Source organism: Moschus berezovskii, chromosome 3, assembly GCF_049115385.1.
Source record: "Moschus berezovskii isolate FMDL1 chromosome 3, NW_MosBer_1.0, whole genome shotgun sequence".
In the NCBI taxonomy this organism is placed as follows: domain Eukaryota; kingdom Metazoa; phylum Chordata; class Mammalia; order Artiodactyla; family Moschidae; genus Moschus; species Moschus berezovskii.
The window spans coordinates 54925907-54943058 of NC_142462.1; the positions used below are offsets into that span (position 1 = coordinate 54925907).

The 17152-nt window shown below is 45.2% G+C and overlaps 2 protein-coding genes across 7 annotated transcripts in view; one reads left to right on the top strand and one right to left on the bottom strand.

Moving 5' to 3' along the window:
• The window catches only part of ATXN7L1 (ataxin 7 like 1), a 272758-nt gene extending 260513 nt beyond the window's left edge, over nucleotides 1–12245 (bottom strand). For 4 of the 5 annotated variants that reach the window (XM_055420748.2, XM_055420747.2, XM_055420746.2 and 1 more), the window contains exons 1-2: nucleotides 12035–12245; nucleotides 11455–11523 (exon numbers count right to left, since the gene is read on the bottom strand). In XM_055420748.2, the coding sequence (XP_055276723.2) occupies nucleotides 11455–11523; nucleotides 12035–12215 (250 nt within the window). In that variant the 5' untranslated portion in view covers nucleotides 12216–12245. The remainder of the gene's footprint in view (nucleotides 1–11454; nucleotides 11524–12034) is intronic. The other variant, XM_088834272.1, reaches the window with a different exon arrangement.
• A 159-nt stretch (nucleotides 12246–12404) lies between these two features.
• Nucleotides 12405–14017, top strand: LOC148778328 (uncharacterized). Of its 2 annotated transcripts, none has more exons than XM_088832235.1 (2): nucleotides 12405–12892; nucleotides 13503–14017. In XM_088832235.1, the coding sequence occupies exon 1, from the start codon at nucleotides 12470–12472 to the stop codon at nucleotides 12854–12856; it is 387 nt and encodes a 128-aa protein (XP_088688361.1). In that variant the 5' UTR covers nucleotides 12405–12469; the 3' UTR covers nucleotides 12857–12892; nucleotides 13503–14017. The 2 variants fall into 2 exon arrangements, with proteins under 2 accessions (XP_088688361.1, XP_088688363.1); XM_088832237.1 differs by having other exon boundaries at nucleotides 13564–14017.
• The last annotated feature ends 3135 nt before the right edge of the window (nucleotides 14018–17152 follow it).

Sequence of the window (17152 nt, forward strand, 5' to 3'; positions counted from 1 at the left end):
GCTCCTGAGATATCCCCGAAGCCAGGGCTCTGACCACAGAGGCCCCAGAGCTGGGGCTTTGGGATGAAAAAGCATTTCCCTGAGGGGAAGACCTGGGGCCCTATCAGCAGGCCACTGGCTCACACACATGAGGAGGAAGAAAAACATAACCATTCTGTTTAAAGATCATGCCTTTTGAGGCAGGGCTGGTACTAGGCTGAGGCAAGTGAGGTGCTCAGGCTGGAACATTTAAGGAGGCCCTCGCTCTGCACTTGCAGGAGCCTGTGTGGGCATCTGTCAATGTATGTCCTCAATGCCCTGCTGGCCTCACCTTAGTTCAAGCCCTGCTCCTAGAGCAACATTAGGACACAGTGCTTAAGAGCACTATCTCTGGGGGACTTCCCTGGCAGTCCAGCGGTTAAGACTCTGTGCTTCCAAGGCAGGGGGTACAGGCTTGATCCCTGGTCAAGGAACAGATCTCAGATGGCATATGGTACAGACAAAAATTTAAAAAAAAAAAAAAAGAGTACTGTCTCTGGAATCATCCTGTCTCTCAGTTCAAATCCCAGCTCTTCTTCCTCACTGTATCACCTTGGGTAAGTCACTTAACGTCTCTGAGCCTGTATCCTAATCTCTAACACGAGATTGATAACAGGAATTGTCTCACAGAATGTCATGAGGATTACATGAGAAAAATGCACATTTAGTTCTATGTCTGGTATCTACTCAATAAACAGTAAAGGAAAGCTAGGATTATTACTTTTAAAAACACATAAGCATCATCATCAATTTTTAAAACATGTAAGCAGCTCCCCAGAATCCCTTAAACTGAGCCTATGGAAACCAAGTGTCTGGGAGTGGTCCTGGTGTCTCAGATTTTTTAAGAGCTTCACAAAGGAGTCTCAAGGTGGGCAGGGTCAAGAGCTACTTCCTGTAACCGAAGTTCAGTAAATATCAGAGCCACCGGGGATGCTTGTTAAAATGCACACTCCTATGCTTTAGGCCGAGTGCTTCTGAATCAGTGTCACTGCAACCTGGGATGCTAAGTTAAGTACCTAGGTGATTTCAACACAGGGTCCCCAAGATGGCCACACTTTGGAAAACTGAAACTGACTCACCCTTGAAAACTCACAGCACAGGAACATGGGTCCAACTCCTCTTGTTTTTATTCCTGGCATCCTTAAAGCATCAGGGATAAAATACTGACTAAAGAGGACCAGTGAGCCCAGGCACACTCCTGGAGCAGTAAGGATGCTATCTGCCCCTTGGAAGTGGCAGCCCGTGTAAGGCAAGGAAAAGGATCCAAGTGTCTGGTAAAAGTGACAACCATCATAACAAAAGCTGACATTACTGAGTACCTAATATATGCCAGATAGTACTTCATGTATTTTCACATCAGCCCTAAGAGCTGGTATTATTCCTATTCTGAAAATGATGAAACTGAGGCTCAGAAAAGTTATCTTACTACATAGCTTGTAAGTGGCTTGGTCCAAATTTAAATAATGCTCCATGAAGCTTCTGAGTCTGCAACATCAATGTATATTTGCAATAAAATGTACATAAAATTTAATCATTTTAGCAATTTTTAAGTGTTTGGTTCACTGTCACCACCATCAATCTATCAGAACTTTTTCATTTTTCCCACCTGGAACTCTATACCCATTAAACACAGATTCTCAGTAGAGAATTCCCCCTCCCTAGCCCCTGGTAACCTTGTTCTCAATGTTCTCTACTCTTGTTCTCAATGAATTTAATTCTTTTAGGAACCCTACATAAGTGGAATCATACAGTATTTGTCCTTCTGTGGCCACTATGCTCTTAAAAAGAGCTAGACACCACCTTGGCCTGACACGACCAAACTAAGCACGTGTCTCAACCATCTTCCATACCCTGGTTAGTGTCATCAGTTTGGATGTCCTGTCTCCCCACCCCCAACCTGGGACTCCATGACCTATTGGAGTATTGGGGCAGGGTCACAGAGCTCCTCCACTCTCACCATCCCCCAGCAGAAGGTGTCCTTGAACTGTTCATATTCAGAGACTCCTAATCAGCTTCACAGAGCAGGTTTGCTGATAACTGCTTCTGTGTTCAAAAAGCCTGTCAGTGAGTCACTTTTATCTTTTCCTGGTGTTACTCTGTCCTGCCCTAGAGAGTATTTACTTGGTTTACTTTTTTCTTTAAGCACCCGATCCCTAAAATTGGCAAGCAGAGTTATGTTATGAAACCACAGGTACAAGGATAAAGCATCCATACAAAAACAAAAGCTTTCCCCACAGTGGAATTCCAGCTTGACTTAGCGGCAACTGTATAGCCAAGAGTAACACCAGAACAGTAACGGTCCTCGGCCTCAGCTCCCTTGCAGGAAGCACTTCCCTAGACTCTCATCATTAGTTCAAGTGCCTCCAGGTCCAAACCCAGGTCCATTCGGCTGACGCAGCCAATCTGAGCTCTTCCACGGGAAAGAGTAAGAGAGCCAGCCAACCAGCATTAGCTGGGAGCCCATCCTTGGCACATCATTGCACCAAGAATTTTAGGAGAGAGAGACACAAGGAAGTCAGCCCTTGACGTTCAGTTTCTACAGTTTGGAAAAAGGTCAACCCGTTGACTAACCCTCTCCCTTTCTAGTATGGCTACCTTCAATTACAGCATGATTAGATTCCCAGTGGTCAAGCCCTGGAGATTCTCCCATGGTCCCCATGAGGCAAGACAGGTGTAGGGGCTCCCAAGGAGTGACCCACAACACTGGGGAAGGAGGATGCCCCTCCAGCCCTCTGCAAGGAGAGAGGCAGCCTCTCCTCAAGGTGCTGCTGGCCTGGGGGAGGGGCATACGGTTGTGGGCAGCTACTCCTCTGATCCTTCTGCAGCCATCTGTCTTGCTCTCTGGCACAGGGGTATGCTTCAGCCTCACTTCTACGTCCTAGGGTTTTCTCAGTGGTGCCGTGTCCACAAACAGCTGGCAGTTGTTCTCGAGAGGAGGGGTAAAGCTGGGAACGACCTACATCACCATCTTGGTAATGTCACTTCTGGGGCAGTCACTAAATGATCCGAGTTTCCAGATGTGAACACTGGGCCACCTCAGCAGTTGTTGTCCTTGGGTAAAAAGATGTTGATGAGGACAGGGTCTTGGTGTGTCTGCTGCTATCATTTTATATCTAGTTCCAAAGGATGTCATGAATGAAACAAAACGTCATGAACGAAAGGCTAGCCCAAAGGATATAAACACGATGTACACAGAAAACCAGGCAAAACCCAGATTTGTCTATCTTTCTTAAATCACTTCTGGAGTGGAGGTACCAGGCCCCTGTAAGTCACTGGCTAGAGTGAACAAGGCCTTCTGGTCCTAAATAATGCCACAGACCACTTGGCACATGCGCCAGAACCCTAAGGAATCAGATCCTCCTCTGCTCTCCCTATTTTCTAATCCTTAACATGGAAATCCTGAAGCCAGCCGCTCTGCTCTCCATCATGTGCATCCCCATTTCAGACAAATCCCAGGGGTAATCAACTGCACAGAATGCCAGTTGTATTTCCAGCCTGACTTTAAATATAAACTGAAATCCTTAATGCTTCACCATGCTGCTTTTGACATCAGGGGCCCCCATATAATAAATGCCATTATTATCAGAATCGGTGGCTTGGGGTCTCCTCCACCCACAGTGAGGGAAGGCTGAGCTGAACCTGAATCTCAGTGCTCTAACCATTTACTCTGGACAAGAAGTTTTGGAGGGGTCATCTTGGAAATTTGGAGGAAAGCTCTGTGAGGGGTGGAGTCTTCTCCATTTAGATGCTTCCAAATGTAGCCCACTGCGGGCAATAGTCACAGCTCCACACCTGCCTGCTGAGGATTCAGTGAGGCCGCCTCACAGGGAACTTGGGCCTAAGACATGGACAGATAGTAGCAGAACATTGCTCTTGTGTTCTTACCTTTCCAGCCTCACGTTACACCAGTGGTTCTCTTATCAGGGTGATTTGGCACCATCCCAGCCCACTCCAGGGATCTTTGGCAATGTCTGGAGACATTTTTGGCTTTTTCAACTTAGGGGAAGGGGAGGTTCCACTGGAATCCAGGGATAGAGGCTAAGGATGCTGCTAGACATCCAACAACATCCCAGGACAGTGCTCTACCACAAAGAAGTAGAGTCCCTGCTGAGAAACTGTACCACTCTGCTTTGCTATCGTCACGCCAGAGACAGACTTTTTAGTTTCTAGAACATTCCATATTCTCTCACACTTTGGGCCTGTACACACATTGTTTCCTTTAATTCTGTCCCGCCCAGCTCTGCATATTCATTCTCCAGGTTTTAGCATAAATAACATTTCCTCAGGAATACACACCCTGAGCCCCGAACCTAAATTTGGCCCCCCATCATACGTTCCAATGGTACCCCAATTTTCCCTTTCTGAGTACTCATCATGGTTGCCATGACTTTTTTAACATTTGCCTTGGCTGCTAGGATGGGAGCGTCATGAGGGAGAGGCTCGTGCTCATTCACGGCTGTCCCCCCAGGCCTAGCCTAGTGTCGGCCCACTGTCACTTGGTCTCAAAGGCATGACGGAGGCCAAGAGAGCAGAAGCAGGTATTAAAAACTAACCAAGGGATTTCCCTGGTGGTTCAGTGGTTAAGAATCCACCTTCTAATGCAGGGAACGTGGGTTTGATCCCTAGTCGGGGAATGAATGTCCTACATGCTGTGGGGCAACTAAGCCCATATGCCACAACTATTAATACTAGGCCACGCACCACAGCTAGAGAGAAGCCCGCTCACTGCAACTACTGAGCCTGCGTGCTGCTCGGAAAAAGCTCCCGCACGACCCACAAAAGTCCTGCGTGCCACAACTACGATCTGATGCAACCAAACATCAATACAAATCAACCAAAAAATAAAAACTAAGCAAGACACCCAGAGGCTTAAACTACCCTCCCACTGTGCTGTTGTTTAGTCACTAAGTCGCATCTGACTCTGTTGCAACCCTGTGGCTAGTAGCCTGCCAAGCTCCTCTGTCTATGGAATTCTCCAGGCAATACTGGATCCCCTTCTCCAGGGGATCTTCCCAACCCAGGGATCAAACGCAGGTCTCCCGCATTGCAGGCAGATTCTTTTACCAGCTGAGCCACAAGGGAATACTGGAGTGGGCTGCCATTTCCTTCTCCAGGGGGTCTTCCCGACCCAGGGATTAAACCCACATCTCCTGTATGGGCAGGTGAATTCTTTACCACTGAGTCACCAGGGAAGTCCCATCTTCCCATTATGCAGGCACAAAAGAGAGAGGCAGGCTGAACTGCCTCTGATGTGGACTACTACCTAAGAGAAATGGAAATGGCAAGATACTACTTATAGGATGTTATCAGCCACGTGGGTAAGGCAGGCAGGAAAAACTATCCATGTATCTACTTGAATGCACACAGAGGATCTTGGAAAAGATACACAAGCAACTGGCTGCTGCTACTGCTGCTAAGTCACTTCAGTCATGTCCAACTCTGTGTGACCCCATAGATGGAAGCCCACCAGGCTCCCCTGTCCCTGGGATTCTCCAGGCAAGAACACTGGAGTGGGTTGCCATTTCCTTCTCCAATGTGTGAAAGTGAAAAGTGAAAGTGAAGTCGCTCAGTCGTGTCTGACCCTTAGCGACCCCACGGACTGTAGCCGACCAGGCTCCTCCATCCATGGGATTTTCCAGGCAAGAGTACTGGAGTGGCTTGCCATTGCCTTCTCTGCAAGCAACTGGGGAGGAGGGTAAAAGACTTTCTTTTTCACTGCATATCCTTCTCAACTATGTAACATGTGAACATTATTGGAAAAAATAAGAAACATCTGAATGACAGAGAAAAACAGTTTACATCTTCCAGCTATAAAAGCATCATTCCTTCCTGTAGACTGACATGATGAGAAGCTAGCACAGGGTAACTGGGCTTAGGGAGCAAGATCACATGCAGTGTTTCAAAGTGTGCCCAACCTGCCTAACTTCCTATCTGGGGAGGAGCCAGAGCCACACTTTCTCCACAGAAGAACTCAAGTGCATAGAAACACTTGTATGTATAAAAAGACACTTTTTTAGAGGCTCCATATTTTCAAAACTAGATGGTGTTGAAAATGCCCTCTCTCAGCTTTATCTTGGTTGTGGCGCTGCCCCTTCTCTATCAGCTGGATGAAACTGTGAAGTTGATTCATCCTCCAAGTCCTCTCCTCCTTTTCATCTTTCCTCCCTATCACATTGAGGCCACTCCACTTCTCCTGTCCTTTCATCCCAAGCACTGGGCAAAAGAAGAGAGATGATAATGAAATGCCAAAGTGAACAAATGTTGCTGCTTATTAGCAAAAGGGGAGGAAGGTAGGCTTAATGGAGAAAGAAGTTGAAATTAATGGTGAAAATGAGGTTTATCAGTGTAATCTGCAGACTGGGTGTCTTCCCATTGCCTATTAGCATAGATAACAGAGTTGTCCGCATAATGATAAAGGGGACCACTCCACAGTTCCCCATAAATCTCAACCACTTGTCGCTAGCTTCCCTGACTTGGATTCCAAGAACCCTTCGTTTTTATCAGATCAGTTGCCATCTTTTCTCTAATTTGCCCCCATCCAGCTATAACTGAAAAATTCCTAAACTTGAGTTGAACACACGTCCATGTTTCCTGCTTCCTCCTGTGCTCCAGTCTAACTCCACCAGCATTAGCAGAACACCCAACTCTCACAGTCACAGAAAGATCTTACTGACCCCAGAACAGTTTTCAGATTGGAAGCATTCCACAAGTTTACCTACATCAAATCAAAACACCTGGGAACACTGATGCACAGAAACACGCCTAAAGTAACGAAAGTAGGCCTCCACAGGACAAAAAGAATGATCCATTGAGGACTTTCTATCCTTACTGATCAAACAACTTATCAATCATTTAAAAAATATTTTTTAGAATATTTCTGGTCCCCAGAAAGAACTCTGCAAACTCTTCTCAGCCATAAGTCCCAAACTGCCAAAGTATTTTTTTCTAGCATTGATAAAACTTACCAATGACTATATATCAACTGTACTCCATCAAAAGCATGGCTATCACAGAAATCAGCTTCCAAAAAATCTTCAGCTTTATAAAATTATGATAACATGGTTTACTCTAGAAATAAAATTTCTGATTGGGTATATCTTTTCCATTCATCACTGGTTAGTTAAAAATCTTCATAATTCTAATAATAAAATTTTCTAGAGTTAGCTTCATTAATATATGATGATGATAATAATGTTAATAACATCTAAAAAATTAAAAAGGCACGAATTCATTAAGCACTTACTATGTGCTAAACTCTTCTGTATTGTCTCACAACAACCCTGCTATTATCTCTAAACTTTTTGGACAACTTGATGTATAGTTCAGGACATCAATGAGCCATACACACCTGGTCCTTACTTATAAATGCACATTATTTAAAAAAATAAAAAGTTCAGGTGAGGCAATTAGAAAAGAGAGGCATCTTTCTAAATCGTGAAGTTTTCCCCCAATTAGCTTAGAAAAATGTCTTCTAATAAATCTATGAAGCTAGAGAAAGATAATTATTTTAAAAGGTTAGCTATATGAACTGGCCTTCCTTGGAATTTTCCATCTTGTGGCAGCTCACATCTTAGATTAGGCTAATCAGGTTTCTGGGACCCTTCCTTTGAGGAAATCTTAGTGCCTCAGGTCTATCCCCTCTCCACTATGGGGAACACATCACCCTGGGTTTTGGATACAGACCCTTAGTTTTCTCAGAGTCTTAAAGGCCACACACCACTCACAAACTATTTGGAGAAAATTAGGCTTGTGCACAAGATGCAGTGATGTTTGGCACCAACAGACAACAAAAAAAGAAAATAAGTCTAGTATTTGTAGTTTAAGATATTTCTAATGAAGGCTTGCTTTTTGTTGTTGTTTAGTCACTAAGTTGTATACGACTCTTTGCGACCCCATGGACTGTAGCCCGCCAGCCTGCTGTCCATGGGATTTCCCAGGCAAGAATCCTGGAGTGAGTTGCCATTTCCTCTTCCAGGGGATCTTCTTGACCGAGGAATCGAACCCACATCTCCTGCACTGGCAGGTGAATTGTCTACCGTTAAACAGTCTGTATAGTATGACTGAATCTCAAGTGTAGGTACATTCAATAAAGGAACTTAAGTTCATAGGTCTCAGAGGGACTGGAGGAGATTTTAAAACCACTCCCTTACTTTACAAAAAACAGAGCAGGCCCAAACAAGGAAAGTGAGGTTCCCAAGGTCACACACTGGAATTAGAAAGCGGATTCAAAGCCCTCTCTCCTGCTCCCGACATGACTACATTCAAGCACAGGAATAAATATGCCTTCTGAACCCAGGTGATGATCTGGCAAGGTTCAAAAGTATTTGCCAAAAAAAAAAACAAAAAAAGTATTTGCCAAATTCCTTGTGACATAATTGTAGCTAACTTTGGATAAACAGTAACATGAACACGAAGACTTTATTACAGAAATCTCAAATCATTCAGCTAACATTTCATACTGATACAGGTAGAGTACTGAAATAGAAAAAGATTCAAGGAATGGAGAAGGAACTACATTACAATAGCCAGGTTGTTCAAAAGTCTGCAAGTCCTTCCTTCCTTCTGAAGCTGTGGCCAGAAGGAGGCAGAACATAAAATGATTCTTTTTGCATTTGTCCAGCCTGGCTTTTCCTCCAGAGTTTAGTCCATAAAAAATATCATATCACAAAGTTCACAGCAGCATTATTCACAATAGTAAACAGGTGGAAACAAGCTAAATGTCCATTAACAGATGGATGATAAACAAAACATGATATATACATACAATGGAATATTATTCAGCCATAAAAAGGAGTGAAATTCTGATACATACTGCCTCATGAATAAACCATGAAAATATGATGCTAAGTGAAAGAAGATGGACACAAATGGTCATATATTGCAAATATATAGTATCTAGAATAGGCAACTTCATAGAGACAGAAAATAGAATACAGGTTTCCAGGACTCAGCCCCAGGAGAGGGGGAATAGGAAATTATTATATTAATATAATGGAGACAGGGTTTGTGGCTGAGATGATGAAAAAGCTCAGGAAATGAATAGTGTTGAGAGTTGTACAACACTGTGATTATAGTTAGTATTACTGAATTGTGAGACTTTAAAATGGTTAAAATGATAAATTTTATATTTATTTTACAATAAAAAAATTCACATCAAAATCTGGATCATATACCTTCATTTCTTAATTGGAGTTCCTAAATTCACCTATTAATTGCTATTAAAGCACAGTCTCAAGACCTGCTTACTACTGATGACCTCTGGGTCCATCTATGTATGCTCACCACAGGCAGAAACACAGTCACACCCAGGCCATGAGTCCCTCAGAGATCCATCCACAATCAGGTACCTGGGACTTCCCACACAATGACTCCAGCAAGAAGGCCAATGGCAAGACGAAAGCAACCAGTGTTTCTGGGGACTTTGGCAACCAAATATCCTGATACCAAGTCTCAGCTAAACGTTTAAACTCCTCACCACGGGAAGGAGAGATACAGTTCATGTGTATATCCATGAAGAAAACTGTGTGCACGTACCAGGAGAACTCCAGGAACTGCTAACCCAGGCCTGCTCCACCAGGCCCATGAACAAAGAGATTTCGGCCCATACATGGCTATTTGGTAAACTGAGCAATCGCACAGTTACACTGAAAAGTGGGGCTCCGGAACACAAATGCACAGTTAGGAGCTAAATCTTTGTATCTTTACAGGTGAAAGAATATAATAAGCCAGATGTACCACTTGTGGCTTCTAAGGAAAGGAGAGCTTTACATTTTTTTTTCCCTTAAAAGAATCTATTTCTCATGAGGCAAAGAGAATCTGAAAATAAGGGTCTTCTGAAATAGAGGCCTGGGGGAGGGTGCAAAATAGTTTTGTGTGTTATAGTCTATCAACCAGGCCTAAGAGGTGCCAATTCTGGGCCATACCATGACCATTACTCAACTTTAAACGTTCTCACAAGGTCATCTTTTCTGGAAACCTCTTCATTACCACTGGTCTGATAACTGAGTCCCATAAGTTTTTAAAGGTGTCAGGAGTTTGTCTGTCAAGAAAAACAATTTCCAGGGATACTTTCCAATGCCAACACACATGGACACTGAGCACAAATAAGCTGCCACTTCTAAGAAGTGGCATCATCCCCTTGTGCATCCTAAAGACACATGTCAAGATCACACTAAGATATTTAGAGGCAAACATCTTTAGAATACAGTTTCGTTTCCAATCAAAGTGCTTAATTAGCAGAAACATTATGCTAGAGAGCTGTCCTTGAATATGCATGCATTTTAACCTCTATGTCATTTTTTTTCTGAAGCACAAATTCTCCTCTCACTGGATGGTCAGGAAACAATCAGGCACAGAAAACCAAGTGTCTGAGGTGAGATCCACAAAACAAGTTCCATCTTTCCAAGCAGGTTTCGGTTGCCTACCAGGGTGACATTGCGTTTTATGAGGGAAACCATCCTTTGGCATCTAATGGTCTTTTTCTCCATTCATTTTGGATGAGCCAGGCTCCTATGGCCTAGTTATGGCTGAACGCTTTCAACACTTCCCACCAACCTTTTCTGCACCCCTGCACTTCCTCCCACCTCCAATTTCAGTCAACCACATTTACAAGACACCAGTTAGTAAATCACAATTCAACTGAACCCATCCATTAGTTCAATAGAAAGTGATCTCTGGAGTTGCTCCATGTGAAGCCCATAGGCCACAGTTACATATGGCAGGCTTGCAAACATGAATAGGCCATGATTTATTTATGATGACCATGTGTGTTTGATGCCCAGCTCCAGCAGTCTGTGGCTTCACTCACCTGCCTCTGTCTGGGATGACCTAGCTACGCACTGTGTTCCATTTTAGGTACTGTATTTCCACGCTGGGGAAACAGAGATGGGTGACCGGCTGGAGGCTATATACACAGATGCCCCTAACCCTGCTCACCACATTACAATCTGTGACCAAACGCAAAGTGGGCCAAATGTAACTTGCTGCAAAGGTTTGCCATGTACCATGGCTTTCAGTGGAGAAGTAGCTGCTGGGATGACTGACCACGTGGGGTTCATTAAACTGTTGTGTATTTACCCACAAGGAAGGCTGGGATGCTTTTGAGTGGAGCCCTGCTCCTCATTTCAACAATTTCCACCCCCCACCATTTGGCAATAATGTTCCAAAGGCGAGTAGCAGATACATATCAGAAGGTCCAAATGTGGACTCCAGCTGAAGTGCAGGAAACTTCTGCCTTCAATAGTCTCGACCCCTCTACCCCCCAGTTGCATTTGTACTTTGAAAGAAGTTAACATGAAGCAGTAGTCACCTGGGCGTGCTCAATTTTTGACAAGCCTTAGTCACTCTGTACCCAGCAGAACAATTCACATTATAGTCGAAATCCTGTGAAGATTCTGCCACACATGCTAACACTAAAATGCCAGTAGCTCCACTTACCTTCTTTATTAAGCCTCATAACCTCCCTGCTTTTTCCACCCTCTTTTCCAGCCTCTTCTAAATCTACATCTGCAGATGAAAAAGAAAAGGAAAAAAGAAAATAAGGAAAAAAAGAGAAAAAAGGGGGGAGGCAAAGTCAAGGGGGGAAGGGAGAGTGTTTATTTGCAAACAGATCGATATAAATACTGGATATGAAAATCTTTCAAAAATTGACAATGCAACATTTTCTCCCAAGTCCGGATTTCCATCTACCTGGCCCATATAGGTACCAAAAAAAAAAAAAACTATGCAAGCAGCAACAGAGTAGCCTTTTAAACGGATACACCGTGGGGCTGTGAAAGCCCACCCCGCGGGCTGCCACGGGGAGAGGGCACAGACAGACAGACAGACAGCCCTGGCAGCAGGGCCTCTCTCTGTGCACTGATGATCTGTCTCTGTGTGTATTTATTTAGAGAGAGGGAGAAGCATGGAGGACACCGGGGGCCACTCTCTCTCCACACACACACTTTTTCCCAGTGGCTCTAGGTGAATGGAAAGGTTACAGGGTAATAAAAGGAGGAGGAGGCGGTGGGGTTCTTACTGTCGGAGCAGTGTAATTTGGCGGCGTCGATCCAGGAGGACCAGGGTTTGCCCAGAAACGCCTCCGGACTGGGCACTTTGCGATCCAGTGTCGCCATTGCTCTTCCTTCTTGTTGCTTTTTCCCTGTTCCTTCGGCAGCAGCAGCCGAGAGACACGGGATTCGAGAACGCTCCGACGTCATCTTCGGAACGTTCCGACATTGAGTGTTCTGAAAGGGGGAGGGAGGGAGGGAGGGATGGGAGGAGGGAGGCGGAGGAGGAGGAGAGAGCGAGGAGGAGGAGCCGGCGTTCAGCGCCCGGCCGGGCTCGGCTCGGCTCTCGGCATCCGCGGCCGCCAGGGGCAGCAGAGAGGCGCCCCGAGGCCCGGCGCCCGCACGCCCGCCGCCGGGGGCGGGGCTGAGCGCCGGGCCCGGAGGACGCGGCGCGGGGCGTGGGGATGCCGCGGCGCCCGGCGCCCGCTAGCCGGGGTGCTGGGGGCCGGACGTGCGAGAGGAGGTTGAGGGCGACCTGGGAGAGGCGCGACCTGGGGCCGTGGGAGGGCTGGTCTTCCCCGCAGAGTTGCGCTCCAGGACGGAAAGTTTTTGCGTGCAGCCCTTCCAGCGCGTCCTGCCCTCGCCAGTTCCTGTCGCCCACGGTGAGGCGCCTCCGAGAGGATCCCTGCCGCTTAGTGGAGAGGGGCCGAGCGACCCCCTCCCCCGACGACCACCTCAAGGGAGGAGACCCCGGTGACCTCTCCTCCCAGCCACCACTCCCTCCACCTTTTCTTCTCTTTCTCGGTGGACCTTGGGTGGTGGAGGATTCTGCGGATGCCTTTGGGAGCTGAGAGCAATGGGTAGATGGCAGTGGTTCTAAAAAGCAGGTGAGTTTGGAGCTAGACTAGGTAGCTGCCTTCCCATGTGAGGCTGCGGGGCGTTGCAAAGCTCAAAACTCGGGGCCCCGCAATGCGAGTCTCCGGCTCTCAGAGAACCACTGCGCACACTTTGCTCCACATCCACGGTAGTGGGAGTGAGGACTCACCCACTCTCAGAAGGTGCTGCTTAACGGACCAAGCCCCTGGAGCCGTTTCCAGCACTTCTTCCTTTGAGATGAGGGTCGCCCGGATTAGCGCAGGCAATCAGGGATCTGGTTCTTGGGAGAATTCACTTGAGGCTTAACTGCTCTGCTGCTGCTGCTGCTGTTAAGTCGCTTCAGTCGTGTCCGACTCTGTGCGACCCCATAGACGGCAGCCCACCAGGCTCCCCCGTCCCTGGGATTCTCCAGGCAAGAACACTGGAGTGGGTTGCCATTAACTGCTCTGGCCAGCTGTTAATAGAGAGGAAGCGTTAAATTTCCTCTGGATTTTGGACATTTGATGCTTTCATTGAGATTCCCACCACTTCCTCCCTCCTCCCCTAGGGGTGGGCAGCAAAGGTGTTAAAAGGTCTTCTGGTATCTCTCATTTAAAAAAAATTTTTTTTTTCATTTTCTAGGAATTACCTAAAATATATGGACTCTACCCCACAATCGACATATTTCCCTCTTTTTCCCCAGCACCCTTTTAGTTCTCACAGCCTATTTCTGCCCCATGACTGAAGCTCACGGATTTGAAGTTTCTTTGTCCTGAAGTCTGCTCTGGCTCTGTCATCTAATGTCCCTGCACTTGGCATCCTGTACCTCAAAGCCAGGATCAGGATGGGCGATGAAGGAGGAGCTTCCGGTTGATTTTCAGTTTTGATGTTTGTGTGAATGGGCTTGTTTTTGGTCAGACCCGAATAAATTTCATTTGCCTTTGCTCTCTTTGGAAGTGTTCCTACATAGGAACCACTAAATGGCTAAGATGTCACTGAGAGTAGAGTCTCATTTGAAGGACTGAGAGTGTTAGCAGATTTTTTTTTTACTTACTGATCTCATATGTCAGATACCATGCTTGACATTTCCATCCATCCATCCATCTTTTCAACAATTATTGCTTGTCATGGACTACCATCCCCAGCAGAGAAAGACAAGTGAGACCCAGGCTAGTTCTGGTGATGATGCAATCTGATGGTCTCTGTGGAAGAAGGAAGGTGTGAAACTTACCAGCTTCTTGGAAAAACAAGCCGTGTACCCAGTGACTGGCCAGGTCAGTGAGTGGTGTGGCCTCTCAGAGCTGTACCTGTCTGTGGGAGGAACAAAATCTAGTTTGGAGTGATCAGAAAATGTGTCACAGAGAAGATTAGGCACAGAGGAAACTACTCTGCTCTGCACTTTGGAAATAGGAGAGGATTTATAATGGTAAGGTGAAGATTGGTCTTGCCAAGGGAAGGGGGAGTAATGGTGTCAGCAGAGGCTCTCAAGCTGAGCAAGTGTGGTGTGTTTGGGTGTTTAGTGTGGTTTAGCTGGGATGATGGGTTATTATTTGGGATTTGGGAGTGATGAGTTTGTAGTCAGGCTTAGGTCAAATTATGAAAGGCATCTTATGGCAGCCTAAAGAATTTGGGTTTTGTTGACAATGGGGAGCCACTAAAGGGCTTTCTGTGGTAAAACGATAAATAAAAAGTATGACTTAGAAAGATTACTTTCTGGCCTTGGTATCCAGGATGTATTGGACTAGAGAAGCTGGTGAGAAAAGTAGTGATGCACTATTCATGGTGGAAGAAATGAAAGCCTGAACTTTGGTGGTCCCCTGCATATGGAGAAGAGAGAGCAGGTATGAGAGACACTGTCAGTCAGTAAGGTGCCTCATCCGAGGATGTGTTGCATGACTGGATTTGGGGAAAGGGAGAAAGAGAGAGAGCGTGCGAGCTCAGAGGTAGAAATAATGAGATCTCGGAACAGCTTCCTCTTCCCTTATAGCTTTCCAATATTCTTTCCATTTTGGTGTTTATTCCTCACTGTATATGCAGAGGTGCTAGGCAGCCTCTCGGATGCCCTCAGTGACCCCCACAGCTTAGTGTGCATGGCCTAGTGTGTGGGCTGGACCTAGTGGTTTGTTTCTAACCAACAGGGTAGCAGAGTGATGGCCCTTCAGAGGTTAGGCTACAGAAAGACTGTGGCTGCTGTCTCTCTCACTCTTGGTCTCATTGACTTGCTCTTAGGGAAGGCCGCAGCTGTGTTGTGAGGTACCCTTTGGAGAGGTGCGTGTGGCAGGGAACAGAGGAGGCCTCTGGCCAACAGTCCGTGAGGAACTGAGGCTCTTTGTTCTGTAGGCTGTGAGGTGCTGAATCCTGTCAACAGCCACGTGAGTCTGGAAGCGTATCCTTTTCCAGGCAAGCCTTGAGATCATAGCCCTGGCCCTCAACTGTTAAAGACCTTGAGGCAGAGGCTCCCAGCTAAGTCAAGCCTGTATTCCTGACCCACATAAACTGTGAGATCGTTAGTGCTTATCATTTTAAGTTATTAAGTTTTGGGGTAACTTGTTACATAGCAATACATAACTAATACAGAGTGGTTTGGGTATAAAGTGATAGAATAACAAAAAACTTACTAGAAAAATACATTTAACAAAAGAAAAAGTCTGAGCAGTGTTCCCTTGTTCCTCTTTTGAGCCTGCTGTGAGTTGTATACCATTTGTTTTTCTAAAATTTTCTGCCAGCTTTGTGCAACTGGTTTACGCTAGTATCTCCTACATGCTGAGTTTGGCATTTTATCTTTATCCTTTGGGTACTCAAGTTTTGCTATTTAAGCTCAATCATTACTTCATAGAGAAATCTCCAGCCATCAGGTCATTATGTAACTGTTGGGAAAATTCTTTACTGACAGTGATGCCACCACAATGGTGGCTGTTACAACCCTACTCTCCTTGAGGTATGTGGAGGGTACAGTGATTAAGGGACTCAAGCCCAGGGGCAGGGAGTCAGTGACTTGAGCTTCCAGAAATTCTGTCTCTTCTGGGAGTCACTCAAAAAAGAAAAAAAATGAAAGCTTGTATATCATCAGGAAATGTCAGGACATCTAAAGGTGCAGGAGAAACAAAGCCGTGGTTCACTATTTTAACATTACTTTACTACTCCAGCTGGTTTTCTCAAGTTATTTCTGCCCAGCTCTCTGAAGATGGTATGACAACCCAAATATTCCCTTCTAGCTGGGAGGATTTTAGTTTGCAACATAGTAAAGTATGGGCTAGAATCTCAAAATGATTTGGCATCTCTCCAAAACAAGACTTTAGATACCATTGCCATGTTTCACTGATAGAACATGTATACACGATTGCAGTTAGAATTACCAGGTATAATAGTAGTTTCCACTCTGAGCCTTCCATAGTTTCTCTGTCTATAGAGATAACAATAACAATAACCCATCTTTGACTTTGTAACTGTGGATAACATGGCCATTATTAAATTACACTGCTGGGAGCCAGAGAATGAAGAAAGCCTTGCTCATCCAACTACTAGACTTTACACTTGACTTTAGATGAAAATTGCGGTCAGTTGGGAGTAGTATTAGGGTCAGCATGGTGCATATATATTTTTATATACACGTCTATACTTACATACCAACTGTGTATATAGCAAATTTATTGCAGACTTGAATTTCTTTTGGTAGTAAATAGTCACAAATTTTCTTAGTGACGACAGGAATCTTACACATCCTTAATAGGAATAAATTGACCTGCAAAACAGTAATTTAAAGCATGTTAGTATAATGTCTATGTGATAAAACTGTCTAGCAAAGGTGTAACACCTTCTTCCTGCATGATTAATGTTTAAGGAAGATAAAAGGGGTGTAAATATTTTTATTGTTTTATTATCTTTCCCAGAAAAATGACAGTGGTTGGTTTAATTAAAAAGGAGACTCTCCCACAGACCAAATAAAGAAATCAATTCAATGGAGATGACAATGGAAAATACCTATTTAATTTGAATAACACCTGGTTCTGGGGAAATATGCATCAAATACAGAGCCTGCATTCACTTAGTCTGATTCATGTGCTGTTTCAGCACATTATTGAAAAGAAGAGGGAATATTAGCGCTCTCATTTGAGGATATTAAACTCCTGCTGGGGTCGAGGTGCTGTGTGCACACCCTACTTCCTACCTAGACTGTTGTTGGGAGTTACCTGGAGGCGACAAAGAGAAAATGACATGTTCCATTAAAACGAGGCATCCCTGGAATTGTTTGATGTTCTTTGCCTTAATTGAATCCATCTATCCCATCTGCC

Coding starts and splice junctions, on each gene's coding strand:
- LOC148778328 (XM_088832235.1), top strand. CDS start 12,470: ATGCCGCGGCGCCCGGCGCCCGCTAGCCGGGGTGCTGGGGGCCGGACG.